Source organism: Charadrius vociferus, unplaced genomic scaffold, assembly GCF_000708025.1.
Source record: "Charadrius vociferus isolate BGI_N301 unplaced genomic scaffold, ASM70802v2 scaffold146, whole genome shotgun sequence".
Taxonomy (NCBI): Eukaryota; Metazoa; Chordata; class Aves; order Charadriiformes; family Charadriidae; genus Charadrius; species Charadrius vociferus.
In genome coordinates this window covers 463,666-480,531 of record NW_009649050.1, presented here as the reverse complement: position 1 = coordinate 480,531, position 16,866 = coordinate 463,666, and the positions used below count along the sequence as shown (strand labels likewise).

General features: G+C 37.5%; 1 protein-coding gene across 1 annotated transcript in view; it reads right to left on the bottom strand.

Moving 5' to 3' along the window:
• Positions 1–16,866, bottom strand: part of RIT2 (Ras-like without CAAX 2) — a gene marked incomplete at its 3' end in the record, with an annotated part of 93,051 nt that overhangs the window by 17,573 nt on the left and 58,612 nt on the right. The window contains exon 3 of the mRNA XM_009887987.1: positions 337–410. Within this exon, the coding sequence (XP_009886289.1) occupies positions 337–410 (74 nt within the window). The remainder of the gene's footprint in view (positions 1–336; positions 411–16,866) is intronic.

The window sequence follows — 16,866 nt, the reverse complement described above, 5'->3', positions numbered from 1 at the left end:
AGGAAGGATAAACACATACGACAAACCAACAACATCATTTATTCATTCCATGATTGTGATAGATGTTTCTGCATGTGAGAGAAAAAGAAACAAATAGCTTTTTATCTTCTACTCAATTAAATTTGTCTGTCTCTTCTGGTCAGATTTTGAAGTTATACTATACCACTGAAGTGCTCCTTTAATCTTCTCCTTTGTTAATTCCTCAATGTTATTCTGTCACTGCTCCCTTTCTGTTTGAATAGAGAAGCTTGCTTCCAGCTCTGTCACCTATATATCTGAGGTTAAAACCTTTGATTTTATCTCTGATTGAATGTTTCACATTGGGAAACTACTCACCTGTCCAGCAGTGTCTAGAATGTCCAAATAGGCTGGTTCGTCATCAATTCGGACTTGAGTTTTATAGGCATCCTCTGAAAAACACAGTGCAGCACGGCTAAGCATACGAGTGACTCGGAGAATGGAAAATAAAATAGCTTTACTAGTTTGGAGTAGGCTTTTCAAAAGCCCTCCAGTCTAACATAACTTTTCTTTCTTTCAGGTCAAAAAGACACTTTCTGAAATCCTACCGTCACTGCAAAGTATTAGCAAAAGGAAGCAATCTAGTCTTTTCTATTACACTACCTCAAAATAATAAAGAAGTAAATTTGCCTCGCTTTAAAAGGATAACACAGACCACAGGTGTTGTTTAAGTCACAAAGCTTCAGAGGTGTTGTGCTGGTGCTATGCAGCAGAGTGGGTTTTAGTTACCTCAATCACGCTTCCACAGAGCTTTTCCAGCAAACAGTTTCAAGCTAAAGATTGTCTAAATTACTGGGAAAGTCTCCCTGTGGCTGAAGAGGGCTTCTGGCTCAGATATGTCAGAGTAATTAATTAGACCTCTGTATATCTCTGGAGTGGATGTAAATGGATTTTTTAAAATAAATTCTGTAATCAGTGCCCTCACACTCATCATGGCCAGGGGTGGAGGAGGAAAAAACTGTGCTTGGTGGACCGTTCCCTTAGCTCGTGACTTTGTTAACCTAAATTTGAAAGAAGAAAAACAAAAAAGATGAACTATTATTTACATAAATTGTTTTCCTTACATTTCATTTTCATTTCCCTCTCAACTTTTGTACGGTCTTCCTAAGGTAAAATAGAGCTTAGATACCAGGCCATGTTTATACTTAAAACAGTCTTGGAAATTATCTGTGTTGTTTAATTAAACAAAAATGCATAGCAGCCTGAGTGGTTTTGGCGACTGATGTGATGCTTTGGCTGTGCATCGAGGCGTGACCACAAGACAAGTGCATTTCATTCATGTGAGAAGTGTCATTAATCATCATGAGCACGTGGCTGGCCTGTACAAAGACTCAATCGTGCAAGCCCTGGCTGCCAGAGACCCTCAAGACAAGGGTCTCAATGCTTATTGAGATAATGTTGAGATTATAATATGGGATTATATTACGGGTAGCGGGGATTCTCAGAACAGTCCATTTTGTACCCTTTGTATTTTGCATCATATGACACTTTATAAAAGCACATAAAAACCTGGTTTCCACCCACACAAAGAAAAAAATCAAAACATTCAGATAAGAAGGATTCTGGATGGCCTTAACTCAGCCCACTCTTGCGCAGTCAGTGGCAGGCTCTCTTAAATGACATAATCACACAGTAATTTCTGTGACTCTCCTGCTTCTTTTAGGCCTCAGTTCAGCAGATTACTTAGGCACATGCCTCGCTTTAAACAAATACCTAATCCCACTGACATCAGGAGGACCTGGAGGCTCAACTAACTGTATGATACATTGCCTTGCTGAGAAAGCCAGAACACTCCAACCAGCATATGCTTCAGTCAATATATCTTTTTTTAGGAATTGCTGAATAAGAAGCTCCATGCCAAAGAGGCATGGCAATGATGCGTGCAGTAGATATTTTTTTCTTTATAACTTAACAAAAATATGAAAAACTAATATGAAAGTACATAAAATCAAGTATGTTATTTCCTTCATATGAATTCTATTAAGACTATGAAGTATTATTAACGTGTTTCCTTGCAGGTGGGTGCCCATTTGCATTACATTCATGCATACATAGTTAACATATGACTTGCATAAATTTAGCTTGCACTCTTGGCTCAGCAGCTGGATAGTCTAAAGCCAATATGCCAGAGTCCTACTCCTCTCTTCGCTTACACCAATGTGAGTTTTAATGCAGGAGCTTTAAAACAGTTAATGCAGAGAGATATTTGTATAGTCAAGATCAGCTTGGATAAAAATTAAGCTGGAACCTTAATAAATCCTGTCTTATTTGCTAAGGAAATGAATTAGGAGTTCAGAATTAGTTCTAACTAAAAGACCCACTGGTCTCTGAATATAAGTAATAGATTTCAGCAAGTATGAAAGATATCTACGTCTAATACCCTGCTGAGCCTACTCCAGGTGTACCCCCATACCATGCCACTCTAATCAGTAAAGTTTCGACTGTCAAAAGCTGGAACAAGGCTATGTTTATAACCCTTTTACTTTGCAAAAGTAACACTGAATGTACAAACCTATTTTCATTTATTTTATTTTCTCAAACTATTAACGTTAAAACACATCACAAAAATGTGCCAGAGTTACTGTCTCGTTTTTATTCTTAATATATGCAAACTTCTTCTGTTGGTGGTAGTGGAATATATTGAACCAAGCACTCAAGTCTAAATGGTTTTCTAAGCAAAGCATGTACTTGGAACACACTTTTTATTTGTAGGATTTGCCTTTGCCCCAGGAAATGTAGAGACAAAACAGGAAGAAGATAGGACTTTCATTTGTGATGTTCTCTGTCTGCATATGTGCAAAAAGCAGGATAGTACAAATAATTCAGAAAAGCTTAAAAATATCCTCAACTGGGGTGGGATAAGCAGAGGTATTCTTAATCTGTATTTGAATGGAAAATGGATGGAAGATTTAATGCCTACTTTTTTCTTAAGACACTTATTTAAGAGGAAGGCCGAAAGCCCAAATTTATCAAGGGAATTGCTATCTTGAGCTGACACCCTTGTGCCAGAGATCACATTATAGCACCCACTTACGACCTATCAGCTTCTTAATGCTCAAGCACAACCAGTCTTCTGAGGGACACCATCTTTACATTTACCCTGTGTATTCACTGATCTCCTGGGCTACTAGGACCATGGATTTTTCCAGTGCAGGAGGTAGAAGAAAGATGCATAAACTGAAAAACATATTTCCCATCTCATGTTGTATGGACCAGGAAGACAAGCTGAGAGTGGAAAAGCTGTACCATTTAGTTCTAGCTTACAATTAATACTTTTAAAGTGAGATTTCATCTCAGGAACTAATGGAAATAGAGCTAAGTGAGGGTTTACATAGACAAAAACCTTTGTTTTACTCATTTGGACTACGGGACATGGGCATTAACCTGGAAAGAAACAACCTCCTAGAGATCAAGAGTTGGATATGTCTGTATCTTGACCCAGTTGACATATTTTTTGCTTTATTAGTAGCTATAACTCGAAGCAGAAACCCTGGGGTCTTCAAATGCTTCCAAAAGGATTTCAAAAGGAACTGCTATGTAGACAGTCTTTTTTAGTCCCAGGAATATAGTACACACTATGGTCATATTCAGGAAACAGAAACCCTGAGATCTGAGAGGAACACACTGTTTACATGTGGACAGAGAAGAATAGAACTGAAGGTGTATAACTGAAATAACATCTAAGCATATATAAAACAGAGCAGGAGCACTAGCAAACTCACAGTCTAATCTCCTCTCTTTAAAAATTATTCACATTGTTAAAAAAGCTGTCTGGTATATTTACACTATTTGCAATGTTTGAGGACATTACATTGTCTTTCACTTAATTAATTTATAATACTAATATAACGCTCACTTGAAAGTTAATGGGGAGCTGCTAAGCCACGTGTATCTGAATTTTACATCTTACAGCTCTAAGGACTAATATATATTAAAAGGCCAAACACCAGCTGTCATTTCAGTAAAGCATTAAGATAAGGTGCAAAAAAGAGATGAGAATAATAATCAGACATCAGACAATAAGTCAGACAATAAGTATATATCTTACATTAAGTTCAGCATTAGTCTTTTTCTGTGAGGCTAACTGTAAGGTCGCAGCTCCTGGTTTAGTTAAAAAGCAGCAGAAAGATAGGGTATTATAAGAAAAAAGATGTGGATGGATTTTATTGCTATTGCTGTAAGATATAACCAAGATGTAGCCATGACTCAAACACAGACTGCAAAAAAGAGCAATTTGTAGGTACCAAAGAGAAAAATTAAATAAGAACACCTGCATTCTTTCAATCTGTATAGTACATGAATATATGAACTGAATAGTTAAAATATCAGGCAAAGCTTAAACTTTAAAGAGAATTATTCTCTACCTTCTCTGTATAGAATATGGACTTCCTTAATAATTTAATGTCCTACAAAAACTAAAACTAAAAATATATAGAAATTTCAGCTTAAAAAGTTATACTACTTGACTTGAAGTATTACTGACTGTTTACTGTTTTCCAGGATGGGGGGAAAAAAAACCAAACAAACAAACACAAAAAACAAATAGAAATCCAACTGTTTTCTGAAAGGCACCTGTTCTTTTTTAATATTAATTCTTTCCTCCTTTACTGAATGTAGCATTTAAATAAAGAAAAAATATCTTTTGAATAGGTGATTTTTAAGTTTTTTTTCTTAATTGTTTGATTGTCCTTTGCAGTATTATGAAAGAAAGGAAAAAAAAAAATCTTCTTTAAGCCTTTGTTACTTGACTTATTTTGTAAAATGAATGCATCCGCTTTTTTCAGCTTTCCTTTTTTATAGGACATCAGACAGAAGTGCAATAATTAATGTGAGGTTGTGTTGCGATCAGTTGTCTTAGCACTGGAGAAGCTAGATTCATAAAAAATATATCAAAGACTTTTTCAGCTATGAGCAGGTAACTGCTTCCTGACAAATAGATTTGGATGGTGTACAATTTAAATGGGAGTTGGAATGGGCTTTTCATCTGCATTACAGACATGTTCCAGTCCCTGAAATATAGGTCAGCTGCTTTTTTCTTACATTTGTTAATTCTGCTTATATTCCTTCTAAATAAATAGTCTCTCTTCTTCTCTGTCTTACACACTATCATCTGCAGTTAAAACCAATCAGATTCTCACATATATAGATGAGCCAAAATATATTTTATTTGGCTAAGGAGGTGCCAAACCAGCAGAATGAAGTCCAAGCTCAGTCAGCCACACCTGGAATTCTGCCTGTTGTTTTTCTCCCTCTGTGCCAAAGAGACAGCAGGAGACCCAGCTCTTGGTGTGCTTAGATTACCTGCTACATGCGCATTTTAATCCAGAGGTGCTCCTGCATGTAGGATAACCATGAGTCTTTGGCTGGATGAGTGCTATTTCTATTTACAACAACGAGTTTTTAAATAAAAAGAGAGTGGATGAACAGGGACTTAAAACACTGTACCAACTTCTACACATAAACTCCTTCTATTCGAGATAAAAATATGCATGTCATAGGAATTGCCCATCAAAATACCTTGGCTTTACAATTTCCCTTAGCATACAATTATTTTCTTGGAGTATGACTGTCTTATAATTTGTGTGAGCATTGCTATCAGCATTTTGCAGACAAGGACACCAAGTCACAGAGGTTGCCTCCCCATGAGCTATGCACACATGATAAGCAATGAATGGTTTAGAATAGAAGAACTGACAGATTTGATTGCTTTGTATTCTGTAAATACGCACATAGATAGCGGTATCTTTTAAAATAAGGCAAGTAAGAAAATTAGTACTAGACTAGTAGCTAGGATACTTAAATATCCCAATTCCATTTCAGCCTAGTGTTACATAATTCTGCATTATACCAACAATTGACAATACTTCAAATTATTTTTTCCAGTGCTACTGCTTTTTCTTTCTCAGCATTGAACTGCATTTGCTATTATACTGTCATTTGTTTAGCTTTGTCAGGTCTTTGCCAGATCTTTCAGGTTTTGCTCAGTTTTAACAGCACTAGTTGCCCGCTCCTGCCTATACGAGTGATGGTAACAGACACCATTATTCCAGGCAGAAGAATCTTGATGATGTTTTGCAGAATGGAGAAAAAATGGCCACTACCTTTTCAAACCCACAGATAGAAACTCTTTCTTCAGTATCCACACACTTTGAACTTGTTTGTTATTTCTATGAGAGAGAAGCAGGTAAGTAATGCAGCATTTAATGCAGATAGTATGATTCTGCTAACCTTATTTTTATAAAAAAGCTCTAGTGTAGGCCTTGGGAGAATTAAAATAATCTGAGGAAAAACAAAGCATTAGTCATGTTAAGTGCTTATCGTAAAAGGAATTCATACATTTATTCATTATACATTCAGTTGCATGATGAGAAACACAGCACTTTCTATCTTTCAGTTTTCATTTTAGCATTAAAATTACCATAGACATATTTTCAGATAAGATATTAAACCAAGGTCTTGGCCACATATGTCTTTAGAAAAGATTCTGTAATGTTATTTTCAAATGGCCTTGCTAAATTCAAATTCATATTACTGTTGTACATTCCAACTCTCCTTATTAATTTAAATTGAAGATTCAATTCTTCGTTTCCTTTATTTAGTCTGTGTTCAGCATTATGACATGTCCTTAACTAACTGCCACATTCTCTTTTAGAGGTTCCTGCATTTCCAGTGGCACATAAAAACAAATCCTTTAGTGTTCATAAGATAATTCATGATTTCAAGGAGTAAAGATGCACATAGAAATACAACAAAGTGCTTTTATTCTGTAAGTCTGAAAACAAAAGAGAAGAACACTTCAAAGCTTTCAGTTGATTTTATCCTCCTGAAATAAGCAGTGCTAGTATCTTCAGTGGAAAACAGAAGCACAACTAGACCATGCCCAGACCCTCAAATAAACCTCTGCATTTAATCCCACCACCATCAATAAAAAGCAACGCCCAAATTCCTGGAGGAGGACAGAGTCTAAATTACCTGTTGAGCATTCAGAATCGTTGCAGTATAACAAAGGTATGAGTTTAGGCCCAGAAAGTCCCATGCGGTCTGAGTATTTGTTATTAGGAGATTTTAACTGAGGCATCTTCATTGTCATCCTCTCATCTCACTCCTTTAATTTCGACCCTGGCTGCCATTGACCATACTCTGTCTGCATCTGGTTACACTAATAAAACTAAAAGCTTCCTCAGCCTAATGAGTATTCTGTTTGGTTCTCACCTCACTGCAGTGCTCCTCTTTTAATGCCATTATGTATCTGTCTTAAAACAGCTGCTCTCAAATTAAGTTTCTCCCCCTTGTTGGGCTGCCTAATGTTTCAGATCTGTGCTCTGCAGGGCAAGACTGATAACACACAGCTGCTGAAGGAGCCTGATTGATTTTCAGCATTGGGTACTTACACGGCAGCTTTCTCAGTGACCTGAAATGCACTCAGTGCCTTCCAAATTGGGAAATGGGTTATCCATTGCATTTTCTGTCTTCTTTTTCTTTTTTTTTTTTTCCTTTTTCTTTATGTTGCTGTTGTACCTATAGATATGTACAAGCACCTCTTTTTCAGTGTCAGCTCGCAGTTTCATTACTGTGATACCCTTTCATTCTCTGCTGCAAAGCAGGGGAAGCAAAAGAAACTTAATCTCACTTAGTCTGCAGTAGGCACAAGAAAGAAGCATTATCTGTGCTTTAAAAGGTTTGTGTGAACAGAAATCTGAGTGAATTGAACTTTGAGACAGTTAAATCTGGTTTGTCTTCTCCCCTTGGGTCCTCATTATCATAAAGTTTACCAAAATAAGCAGTTGAAAAAGGAGACAATGGTCTGGGTGTCTTTCAAGAAGAACCAAAATTAAGAGTGATTTTGTTGCACAAAGTGTTGCGTGGGAGAGGTTTTCATCTACGTGTTCTCATCAAGAATGAGACAAAGCACGATGTACAACAGAAAGTTCAAGGTTCGATATCCACTTTCAGGCAAAGAAGATAAAACATGTAAGACCAAAATGGTCAGCAAGGCAAACTCATTGCTACATTCTCTGGTCATACAGCGCCTTACACACAGTCAGATCTCTGTCATCAGGGCTCAGATTTTTTATGTGGTATATGTGAACGTAACACCTTCAGTCTGCTTTCATGGTAACAAATGCTCCACAGAAATCAGTCAAAGCCACCCAACATTTATAACAATATTGACTATGGGAAACACTTTCTCCACTACTACTTGTCCTCCACAAAGTGAACGTTTTCACACCTGAGCTGGTTTTGTCTGGGATAAAGTTAATTTTCTTCACAATAGCTAGTATGGGGCTATGTTTTGGATTTGTGTTGGAAACACTGGTGATAACAGGGGGATGTTTTAGTTACTGCCGAGCAGTGCTGACACAGCACCAAGGCCTTTTCTGCTCCTCACACCACCCCGCCAGTGAGTAGGCTGAGGGTGCACAAGGAGTTGGGAGGGGACACAGCTTATCCCAACTGACCGAAAGGATATTCCATACCATATGACATCATACTCAGCAGTAAAACTAGGGGGGAGGTTGGCAGGGGGGCTGCTACTTGGAGACAGGCTGGGTATCAGTTGGTGGTGAGCAATTGCTTTCATTTGCATTGCTTGTATTTCTTGGGTTTTATTTTTCACTCTCTTTGTTATATTTTTCTTTTCCTTACAATTACTATTGTTATTATTGCTATTATTATCACTAATTAAACTATTTTTATCTCAACCTACTAATTTTCTCACTTTTACCCTTATGACCCTCATCCCACTGGTGGTGGGGAGTAAACAAGCGGCTGTGTGGTGCTTAGTTGCTGGCTGGTGCTAAACCACAACAATGCTGTTAACTTGGATGCATCACAGTTCTTACTTCAGTTCCTACTCAATATTCGATGCAACACGTCAACAGATCCTTCTACACTGAGTACTGACATTTATTCAATCCCTTCAGGTGTTTCATTATAGGGAGATTAGGTATATGCACATATATGTGATATCTGTATGTGGATTTATGTGTTTGTGCATTGGCATATATGTACCTACATATACAAATACAGAGAGTCATGTAAGACTCAGAGTATCTGAATGTGCAAGAAGAGAATATCATAAATTGATCCCTATGTGGTGTATCTGCAATGTGTAAAAATACCTCGTAAATTCAGGAGCAGGAGCAGATTGAAAATTAAATACAAAAATATCCAATACAAATGTCTTCTGCTACGGAAACATAGGCTTTTTTAAACACTACAACACTATATATTAATTTTCTAATATTTGCAACATTTTATTTTTTAGTTGTACATATGCATTTTCCCCCTTAAAATGTAATTATTAATAAAAGTAAAATGCATGTTCACAAGAGCCCATGAAAAACAGAATCATTAAGAGCTCTGATCAAGTTCTAACTGCAGTTCATATGACCAAGATGAAGTCTAAAAAATAATGTGCCCCTCTTCCTTCTTTCCCATAAACATACGGATGGAGAAGTTGATTCCCTTCTTAGATAACAATGTACTGTGAAATGTAGGATTCACCTTGGGATGTAGCATAATCACCTCCTATAAATGACGGGCTTCTGCAGAGATTTGGATAAAAGACTGACAAAGTCTATGTGAATAATTTGGCGTAGTGCAGTAACTGTCAGTCATGACGCAAACGCTGTTATCAACAAAGCCACCACTTATGTTTTTAATCTGCAAGCATGCACAGATGTGGCTAAATTTATATAAACAATTATAAAGAATATGAGTTGCTGCCCAGAAAACACTCAGTTCTTCTTCAGACCTTGTACTAGAGTCCTTCAAACAGGCTAATTTTGCTTGTAAAGTGTCTGACCCATGTGAATATGACTATCTGAGTGACATATATTTTTCTCAGAACCAGCTCTTGAAGAGAAAAATTGACTTCTTACTAATGTTAGCATTTTTGTAAATCAAGGCTAGCGATAACTAGACAAAACTTCGCTGTAGCACCAGCTTTTCTGTTAGAAACCACTTGCAATATAGATAATGCTACTAATATTTAATAAAGACATATCATTACTTTTTCTGCTTCCAGAAAAATGTCATTTACTTCAAAGATGTACATGAACAAAGTGAACAAGGTACTCCAGTTTAATCAAAACATGATAATTAACAGGAGTCCAAGTACCCTTATCTTGGGGAACAAGAATAGCAGGTAGAAATTTCACTACTCTTTAAAGTCCGTGATTGTGCTACTGAGTGGGAGGATCTGACAGCTACGAATTCACTTCTTGTCATTTCAGGGGGAGTAATTAACAAGTTGACTACATCTGTGTGGCTATTAACATGGACCGTGCCTTGGATTTAGTAAGGTGTAGATGGCTGCCGGCTTCCATGAAAGAAAGGTTAATGGAGACATTTGTCCTGTGATGAAGAATTTTAAATTGAGCATGATAAATCGTCCACCTCTAGGAAACCATAGTATGAGTGCCTCTTCCAATTTCAACAATCATTTAAGGGATATTTTTACAAGTCCTGGTATACAGGAAATAGGTAAGCAAGTTTTCCACTGGTGACCCAATTCACAGGGTTGCAAGTCTCTCTTCAGCTCCTTCCAAGTTCATGATCCTTATCAAAATTACTGTCACTGTATGTGGGTTGTGATACCTATTACAGTAGATGTTAGGGTGAGATGAATCATGCTCTAGAATTCTGGTACGTTTGTGTTGTGGATTAGAGACCACAACCTGCATGTGACTTCACTGTGGTTTATAGTTCTGTATAAATGTATAGACTATCCTGCTTAATGTCACCACCCAGATGGACACTTTGCTCACATTTTACCCGGTCAGGATCTGTAGACTAGGGCCTGATTTCAACAGGTTATATGAGTGGCTCAATCTAATGAAAGCATGTATATGAAACTCTACTAAAAGCCCTGCAAATAGCTAAGAACCTAAGACAGAGCTGTCCCAATTTTCTATGATAGGTCAATGTTTGGAGTATCACTGTAGGCCTCCACCTGAAGAGCTCAACTCTAAGAATAAGCTCTTCTGTGATAAGAAGAAGCACCCTTCCAACTACTTTTGACACTACAGTTTATTAGATTGGTCAATTAGAGACCCGGTGTATCAAAGCAGGGGGAGGTAAGGATTGCTGGATTGAGTCAAATCAAAAACACCTGTTGCTGCCTGTATGAAGCTGACAGGAAAAAAATAAATAGCCTATTTTGTGTAGAACAGAGAAAAATATTTTGACAGTGGTTTCTATTCTTGGCTAACTCCTTCTAGATTCTGAATATGATATGTATCATTATGAAAGAATTACAGTAAAATTGTTTCACTATTATCATTATTAGTGATGTTACTACTATTCAAAAATATACCACAGAAATGTTTTGATATTGTCACAGTTATGAGAAAAGCCTTTTTTTTTCCCCCTTCCTAAATGTTAATCTGGCTAATCAGTGCTTAAAAATAGCAACCACAAGGTCACACTGCCATACAGTTTTTGGTTATTTTTCTTCTCTCTATGTTTAACACATATACAATTAAACTCTGAGGTTTCTAGGAGGAATAGAAGGGTTATACACTGTGCTTTGATTCTCCGTTAACACTTTATTCAGTGGAGAAGACGGCCAAGGCAGGAGTATGTCTTACTTCTAACACAAAGAGTTAATGGAAAATAGTAAGTGTGAACTATTAACAATTAAGGGGGTTTGGTGCTTTTTTGCATGTGAACGTGCATCATAGGTCTCATGGCAACACACAGGAGAAACACTTTTCTCCCCTGGTAGAGCCATGGTAGGCAGACGTTGGGCAGAGATGTCTGAGACATAGAGTTGTTCATTTGTTTGCGTGCTTTCTGAAAAAGGGAAGAAAGAGAAGTCAGATCAGTGGCCAGACTATCAATTCAGGTCATTCAGGTTAGGTAGATGTTCCAAATGAGATTATAAGAAGTAGAGCCATAGAAGATCAACCCATTTTTCTCTTTTGGAGAGTGACCAATAACCCAGGGAATCCCACACAATGATTTTTGCTTGACATATTCTCTCAGCTTCCAGTTATTTGAACCTCAAGGACCCTTCTGAGCTGGGCACAGAATCTTTCTGTTTAACAACTCTTGATGGATTTTTTTCCATCCAATAGTTTACCTAAATGTTTTTTTAATCCATCTAATTTTTTGGCACAGGTAATTAACCCTAATGTCTTTGAAAAGAGAGATCAACTTGGGAAGGGATTTTTGCTTATGGGCTGGTGTTTGAGAGTGACTCTGCAGGAGACGGCTGACTCAGTTTTCATGTCTTGCCTGTCCCAGAAATAAAAGGATCTGTTTTCTCCTCACTTATACTTTCATTACCCCATAGGTGATCCTACACTATCTCTTTTGCCACTTTTTGAGATTGCTCAATTTTTTTTACTAAAGTGATTAAACTCATTAATCTGGCAGACAACTATTCTGTGTTGGGGTGGCTTAGCTGTCTTCTGGACTGCTGTTGAATCAGCCAGAAAAATTGTTTGATGAGTGCCAGAGAGCCAGTAAGGCTGGGAGAAAGGTGAAGATAAAGAGTGGGACTTCCTCCTTGTCCACACAAATGAGTTGTTAGATTTGGCTCATCTCATCTCACAAAACTCCAGTCTGTTGCAGGGCCTCCAAAGTCTGTTCCTAGAGGGTGATAGTTCATGCATCATTCCTTGTTTGTGATTTAGGGTAAAGTAATTAGATAGCTCTGTACTGGGTCTCTTCTATATTTTTCACTCTTTCTTTCCCTGAGACCTCACAGCACATTGCAGAGACCCATAACTGTAGCTGCTGTCTGGTACCACTGTGGCTGAAGGGAATCTGTTAACATAGCTGCTGTGTTATGTTTTCTAAGGGCATGAGTGATGGACAGACAAAGACAACTGCATTTCCAAGACTAAACTGCAGGCCTAAAAGCTCGTCAAAGTGTTCTGATTAACCTCCAACCTTTGAGCGGGTGTTCGGTGAAATGATAGGGAGAAAATGACAACTATGAGAACAGTTCTCTGGGACACCTACTCCCTAGAAAAACATAGACTGAATTTGCTGGTCTGCTGTTGTTTATATCAGAGACATTAGCAAAGGAAAATCAATAGATTAAGCACTGTTTCCTGAGTCTCTAAAAATGCTAAGTGACAGCGAGCTGTCACCAGGTGTAAACAGCCCTCAAATAATTGGGTGATGAGTTGCATTTGTAGGAAAATATGAATGTGACAAAGCATAGCAGACATTAAGTGTGTGTCCAGGATTTTAGATGTGATTCATCTTGATTACAGACAGGGAAATATAATTGGTTGCTTTGGTTATTTCTTACATGAAGTCTGCAAGCTGTTTAGGACTGATTAAATGGTTTATGAAAGCAAAGTTCCAAAGAAAAGAAGTTTAATAGCAGGGCTAGAGATCATGAATCTGAGTAACACAGCATATTTAGAATGGGCCTAGACTGTTTCATTAATGAGGAAAATACTGATGTTCTCAACAGAGGAAGGGGGGCAAAGAATCAAAACTCATCTTGAGCTGAAAATGCACCCAAGTTAGCGGATATAGCTCAGACAGAAATGTTGAGAGGTGGGTGATCCAACTATGGTTAACCTGCTCTTTAGAGGGAAACTACCATCTTTTAAAAAAAATCTTTCCAAGATGAACATTGTTTGTTTGTTTCTTTGTTTGTTTGGTTTTTTTAATCATTTTTTTTCCATCATGGAGAGAAGGATCTGCTGTGATTTTCCAGTCTCCATTCCAAATGGCTTCAAATAATTTCTATTTCCCTTCATGGTAGGATACAATAACAACAGTAAGCAGAAGGTATTTTGTTCCTTCTTTGAAATCTAAACTAACTGAGCAGTTCAGGCACTTCTTATATTCTTAATTTCTTAATACTATGCCCTCCTTTCCTATTCATGGGGTTTTTTTAATCTTACAGTGGGAGCACCTATGCTGCCAGACACATGTCAATGCTATTCTTTCTTTTGCCATCTTAAGAAATATTCTACATGGTGAGTCCCACTCTACATTTTCCTCCCTTCACTGTAGGACATCTATCCAGACACTCTGAGAGATATCATCATGATCTGTGAAGGCCCTTGATCTGATGAGCTGTCGGGGAAGGCACTGTAATACAGATTCAGGCACCTGCAATTCAGATTCAGGCACCTGCATTTAGATAGCTACAAAGTATGTGCCTACATGCAAGGTAGGTATTTAAAATCCCCTTACACTTAATGGAAGTATAGACTCTATTCAGTTACCCACACATGACCCTTGCTGCTTGCTAAGCTTTTTGGGAATATCCTCTGTCTTTCCTTTGCCGGACTAGAAGGGATCTGATCCCCCATACATCCTGTGTCACATCCACAGGGGACCAGATGATGATGACACAAGACCTGTGGGAGATCCACAGCATTCTGGATCAGCAACCTGAACCCAAGCAGAATATTGTAGGACATCTCAGATGGCTCTCGAAACCTGTGATAAGGGAAATGAACAAAGACTGAAATTCTCCATTTCCCTTTTTAAATGATGATGACTGTGGAACACAAATATAGGTAATTTTGCTATGTCTACACAAGTAGTCTGAATACCCTTGGAGACAGTCTTTGGAGACAAATTGTACTGGTTCCAGATCATTTTATATAAGTTGTTTATCCAGTCTCAGATAAGGCTAATAGATGTATGGAGAAATATGAATGAAAGGCAGTAGTGATATTTAGCTATCAATCATATTAATTTTCTAAAAACCAATAATTTTGGAGATAAAATCCCACTGTGTTTTTTTTGGTCCAATCCATATATTTTACCTTCTATGGGAAAATGAGAATGAGATTGAAATTAGGGGTGGAACATACACATATACACATCTTAGATAATAGTAGAAATGATCTAGAAACATTTTGTACCCTAAAAATGAATTTGAATTGCACTTTTGTGGCAAGATGTCCTTCTCCTGATCTAGTAGACAAGCCCCATCTTTGCCTTCTTTCAGTCTGTCATTACTGAGTTTGTATTTCCCTTGCTTTATCCTTTTTAATTTTCCTGCCTTGAAAACAGATATAATATTCTTTATTACAGAGATATTTTTTTTAATATGTGTTAGAAAACCTTAGAATGTTTTCAGTCACATTTTATCTTTTTTTCTCAAGTTCACCCAGTCATTTCCACCATCTTATTAAACATGAGTTTAAATGTGGTTTATTTGATGCATTGGTGAATGCATTACTTCGTTAGGAAACCTCATGGAAATTCATGTGCTTAATGCTAAAGTGCCTCCCATTCCACACCCATTTCAATTAAAGTGTGACATTGACACAGCCTTAATGTCCTCAACTCCTCATTTGACACAATCTCATGCAGTGATATCTCACCAAAACAGGAAGCTGCTTTCGCATCTCGTTTGCATTATGTATTCATTTTAAGATTAGTCACATGGCTAATGAGCATCTTGGAGGCTGTCCAGTTTGCTACACTATGGCATGCTTCGCTTCCTTTCCTGCCACTCTACTTGCATTAACTCTCTGTGATATTGCCAAAGACTGTACAGAGTGTAAATTGCTCTTATCCATTTGTTCCAGAAAATGATCACATCCACTGCCACTTGGAAATTGTTCCCATTGTTGACTACAATTAAATATTAAATGTGTGCTGAAATAATTTCATTTTCATGAAGTGCTAACCTCTGAAATTTTGCCCACATACTGTCTAATACTAAAAGAATTTCGTCCTTCCACTCCCCATTTACTAACAAAAATGATATGTTTCTGTCACAAAATTCTGAACTGCAATGTTTGTAGTGAGCCTAAAATACAGTCATTATTCCCAATTTATCTTGAGGTGGCATTAAACTCAAAGTGACAGCAATAAAATTAGCACTTCAGGTAGCATTTAACTTTTTAATCAATGTTATTCTATATTTTAAACAAATACTGACACATCTATTTGTGTATTTATGTGTATGCACATTTATTATATCTATACGTAAAGGCTGCAGTTTGAGTTTCTCTAGATCTAATCAACTTTTCCAAACTAAGACAACCCGCTAAAATAAAAGAAAGTTTAATATATCAGAAGAGGCCATCTACTGTGATTGTTTATTTTCACACCATATGTGTGATCCACACTGTACAGAGGATTTCTCTGAATAAATTCCTATTGGAACAGACATGCACCGCTTACAAAAAAAAACCCCAACCAAACAAACAAACAAAAAACCCACAGAAAAAACCCAGCTGCCTCCCTCAAATAAATCCATATTAGTCTTTTTAAAAGTTCTGGATTTAAAAAAGTGTTGGACTGTCCATCACAACATCCAGTAAATTCTTCAAAAGTATAGGTACACCTTCTACAAACACTGAAAGAAAAACATGTAAATAATTCCAAATCTCTTTGCATAGCTTTTTTAAGATCAAAATTAGTGCATTTGGAATATATGCATGTATGACATATAAATTTATGAGCACATGTATCACATAATACAGCAACTGAAATATCCTTTTAAGAAAAATCACAGGATCACAGAATCACAGAATGGTCAGGGTTGGAAGGGACCTTTGGAGATCATCTAGTCCAGCCTCCCAGCCAGAGCAGGGTCACCTACAACAGGTTGCACAGGACGGCGTCCAGGTGGGTTTGGAATGTCTCCAGAGTGGGAACCTCCACAACCTCTCTGGGCAGCCTGTGCCAGTGCTCCACTACTCTCAAAGTAAAGAAGTTCCTTCTCATGTTAAGATGGAACTTCCTATGTTCAAGTTTGTGCCCGTTACCTCTTGTCCTATCACTGGACACCACTGAAAAAAGACTGTTCCCATCCCCCCGGCACCCCCCCTTTAAGTATTTGTAAGCGTTAATAAGATCCCCCCTCAATCTGCTTTTCTCTAGACTAAAGAGACCCAAGTCCCT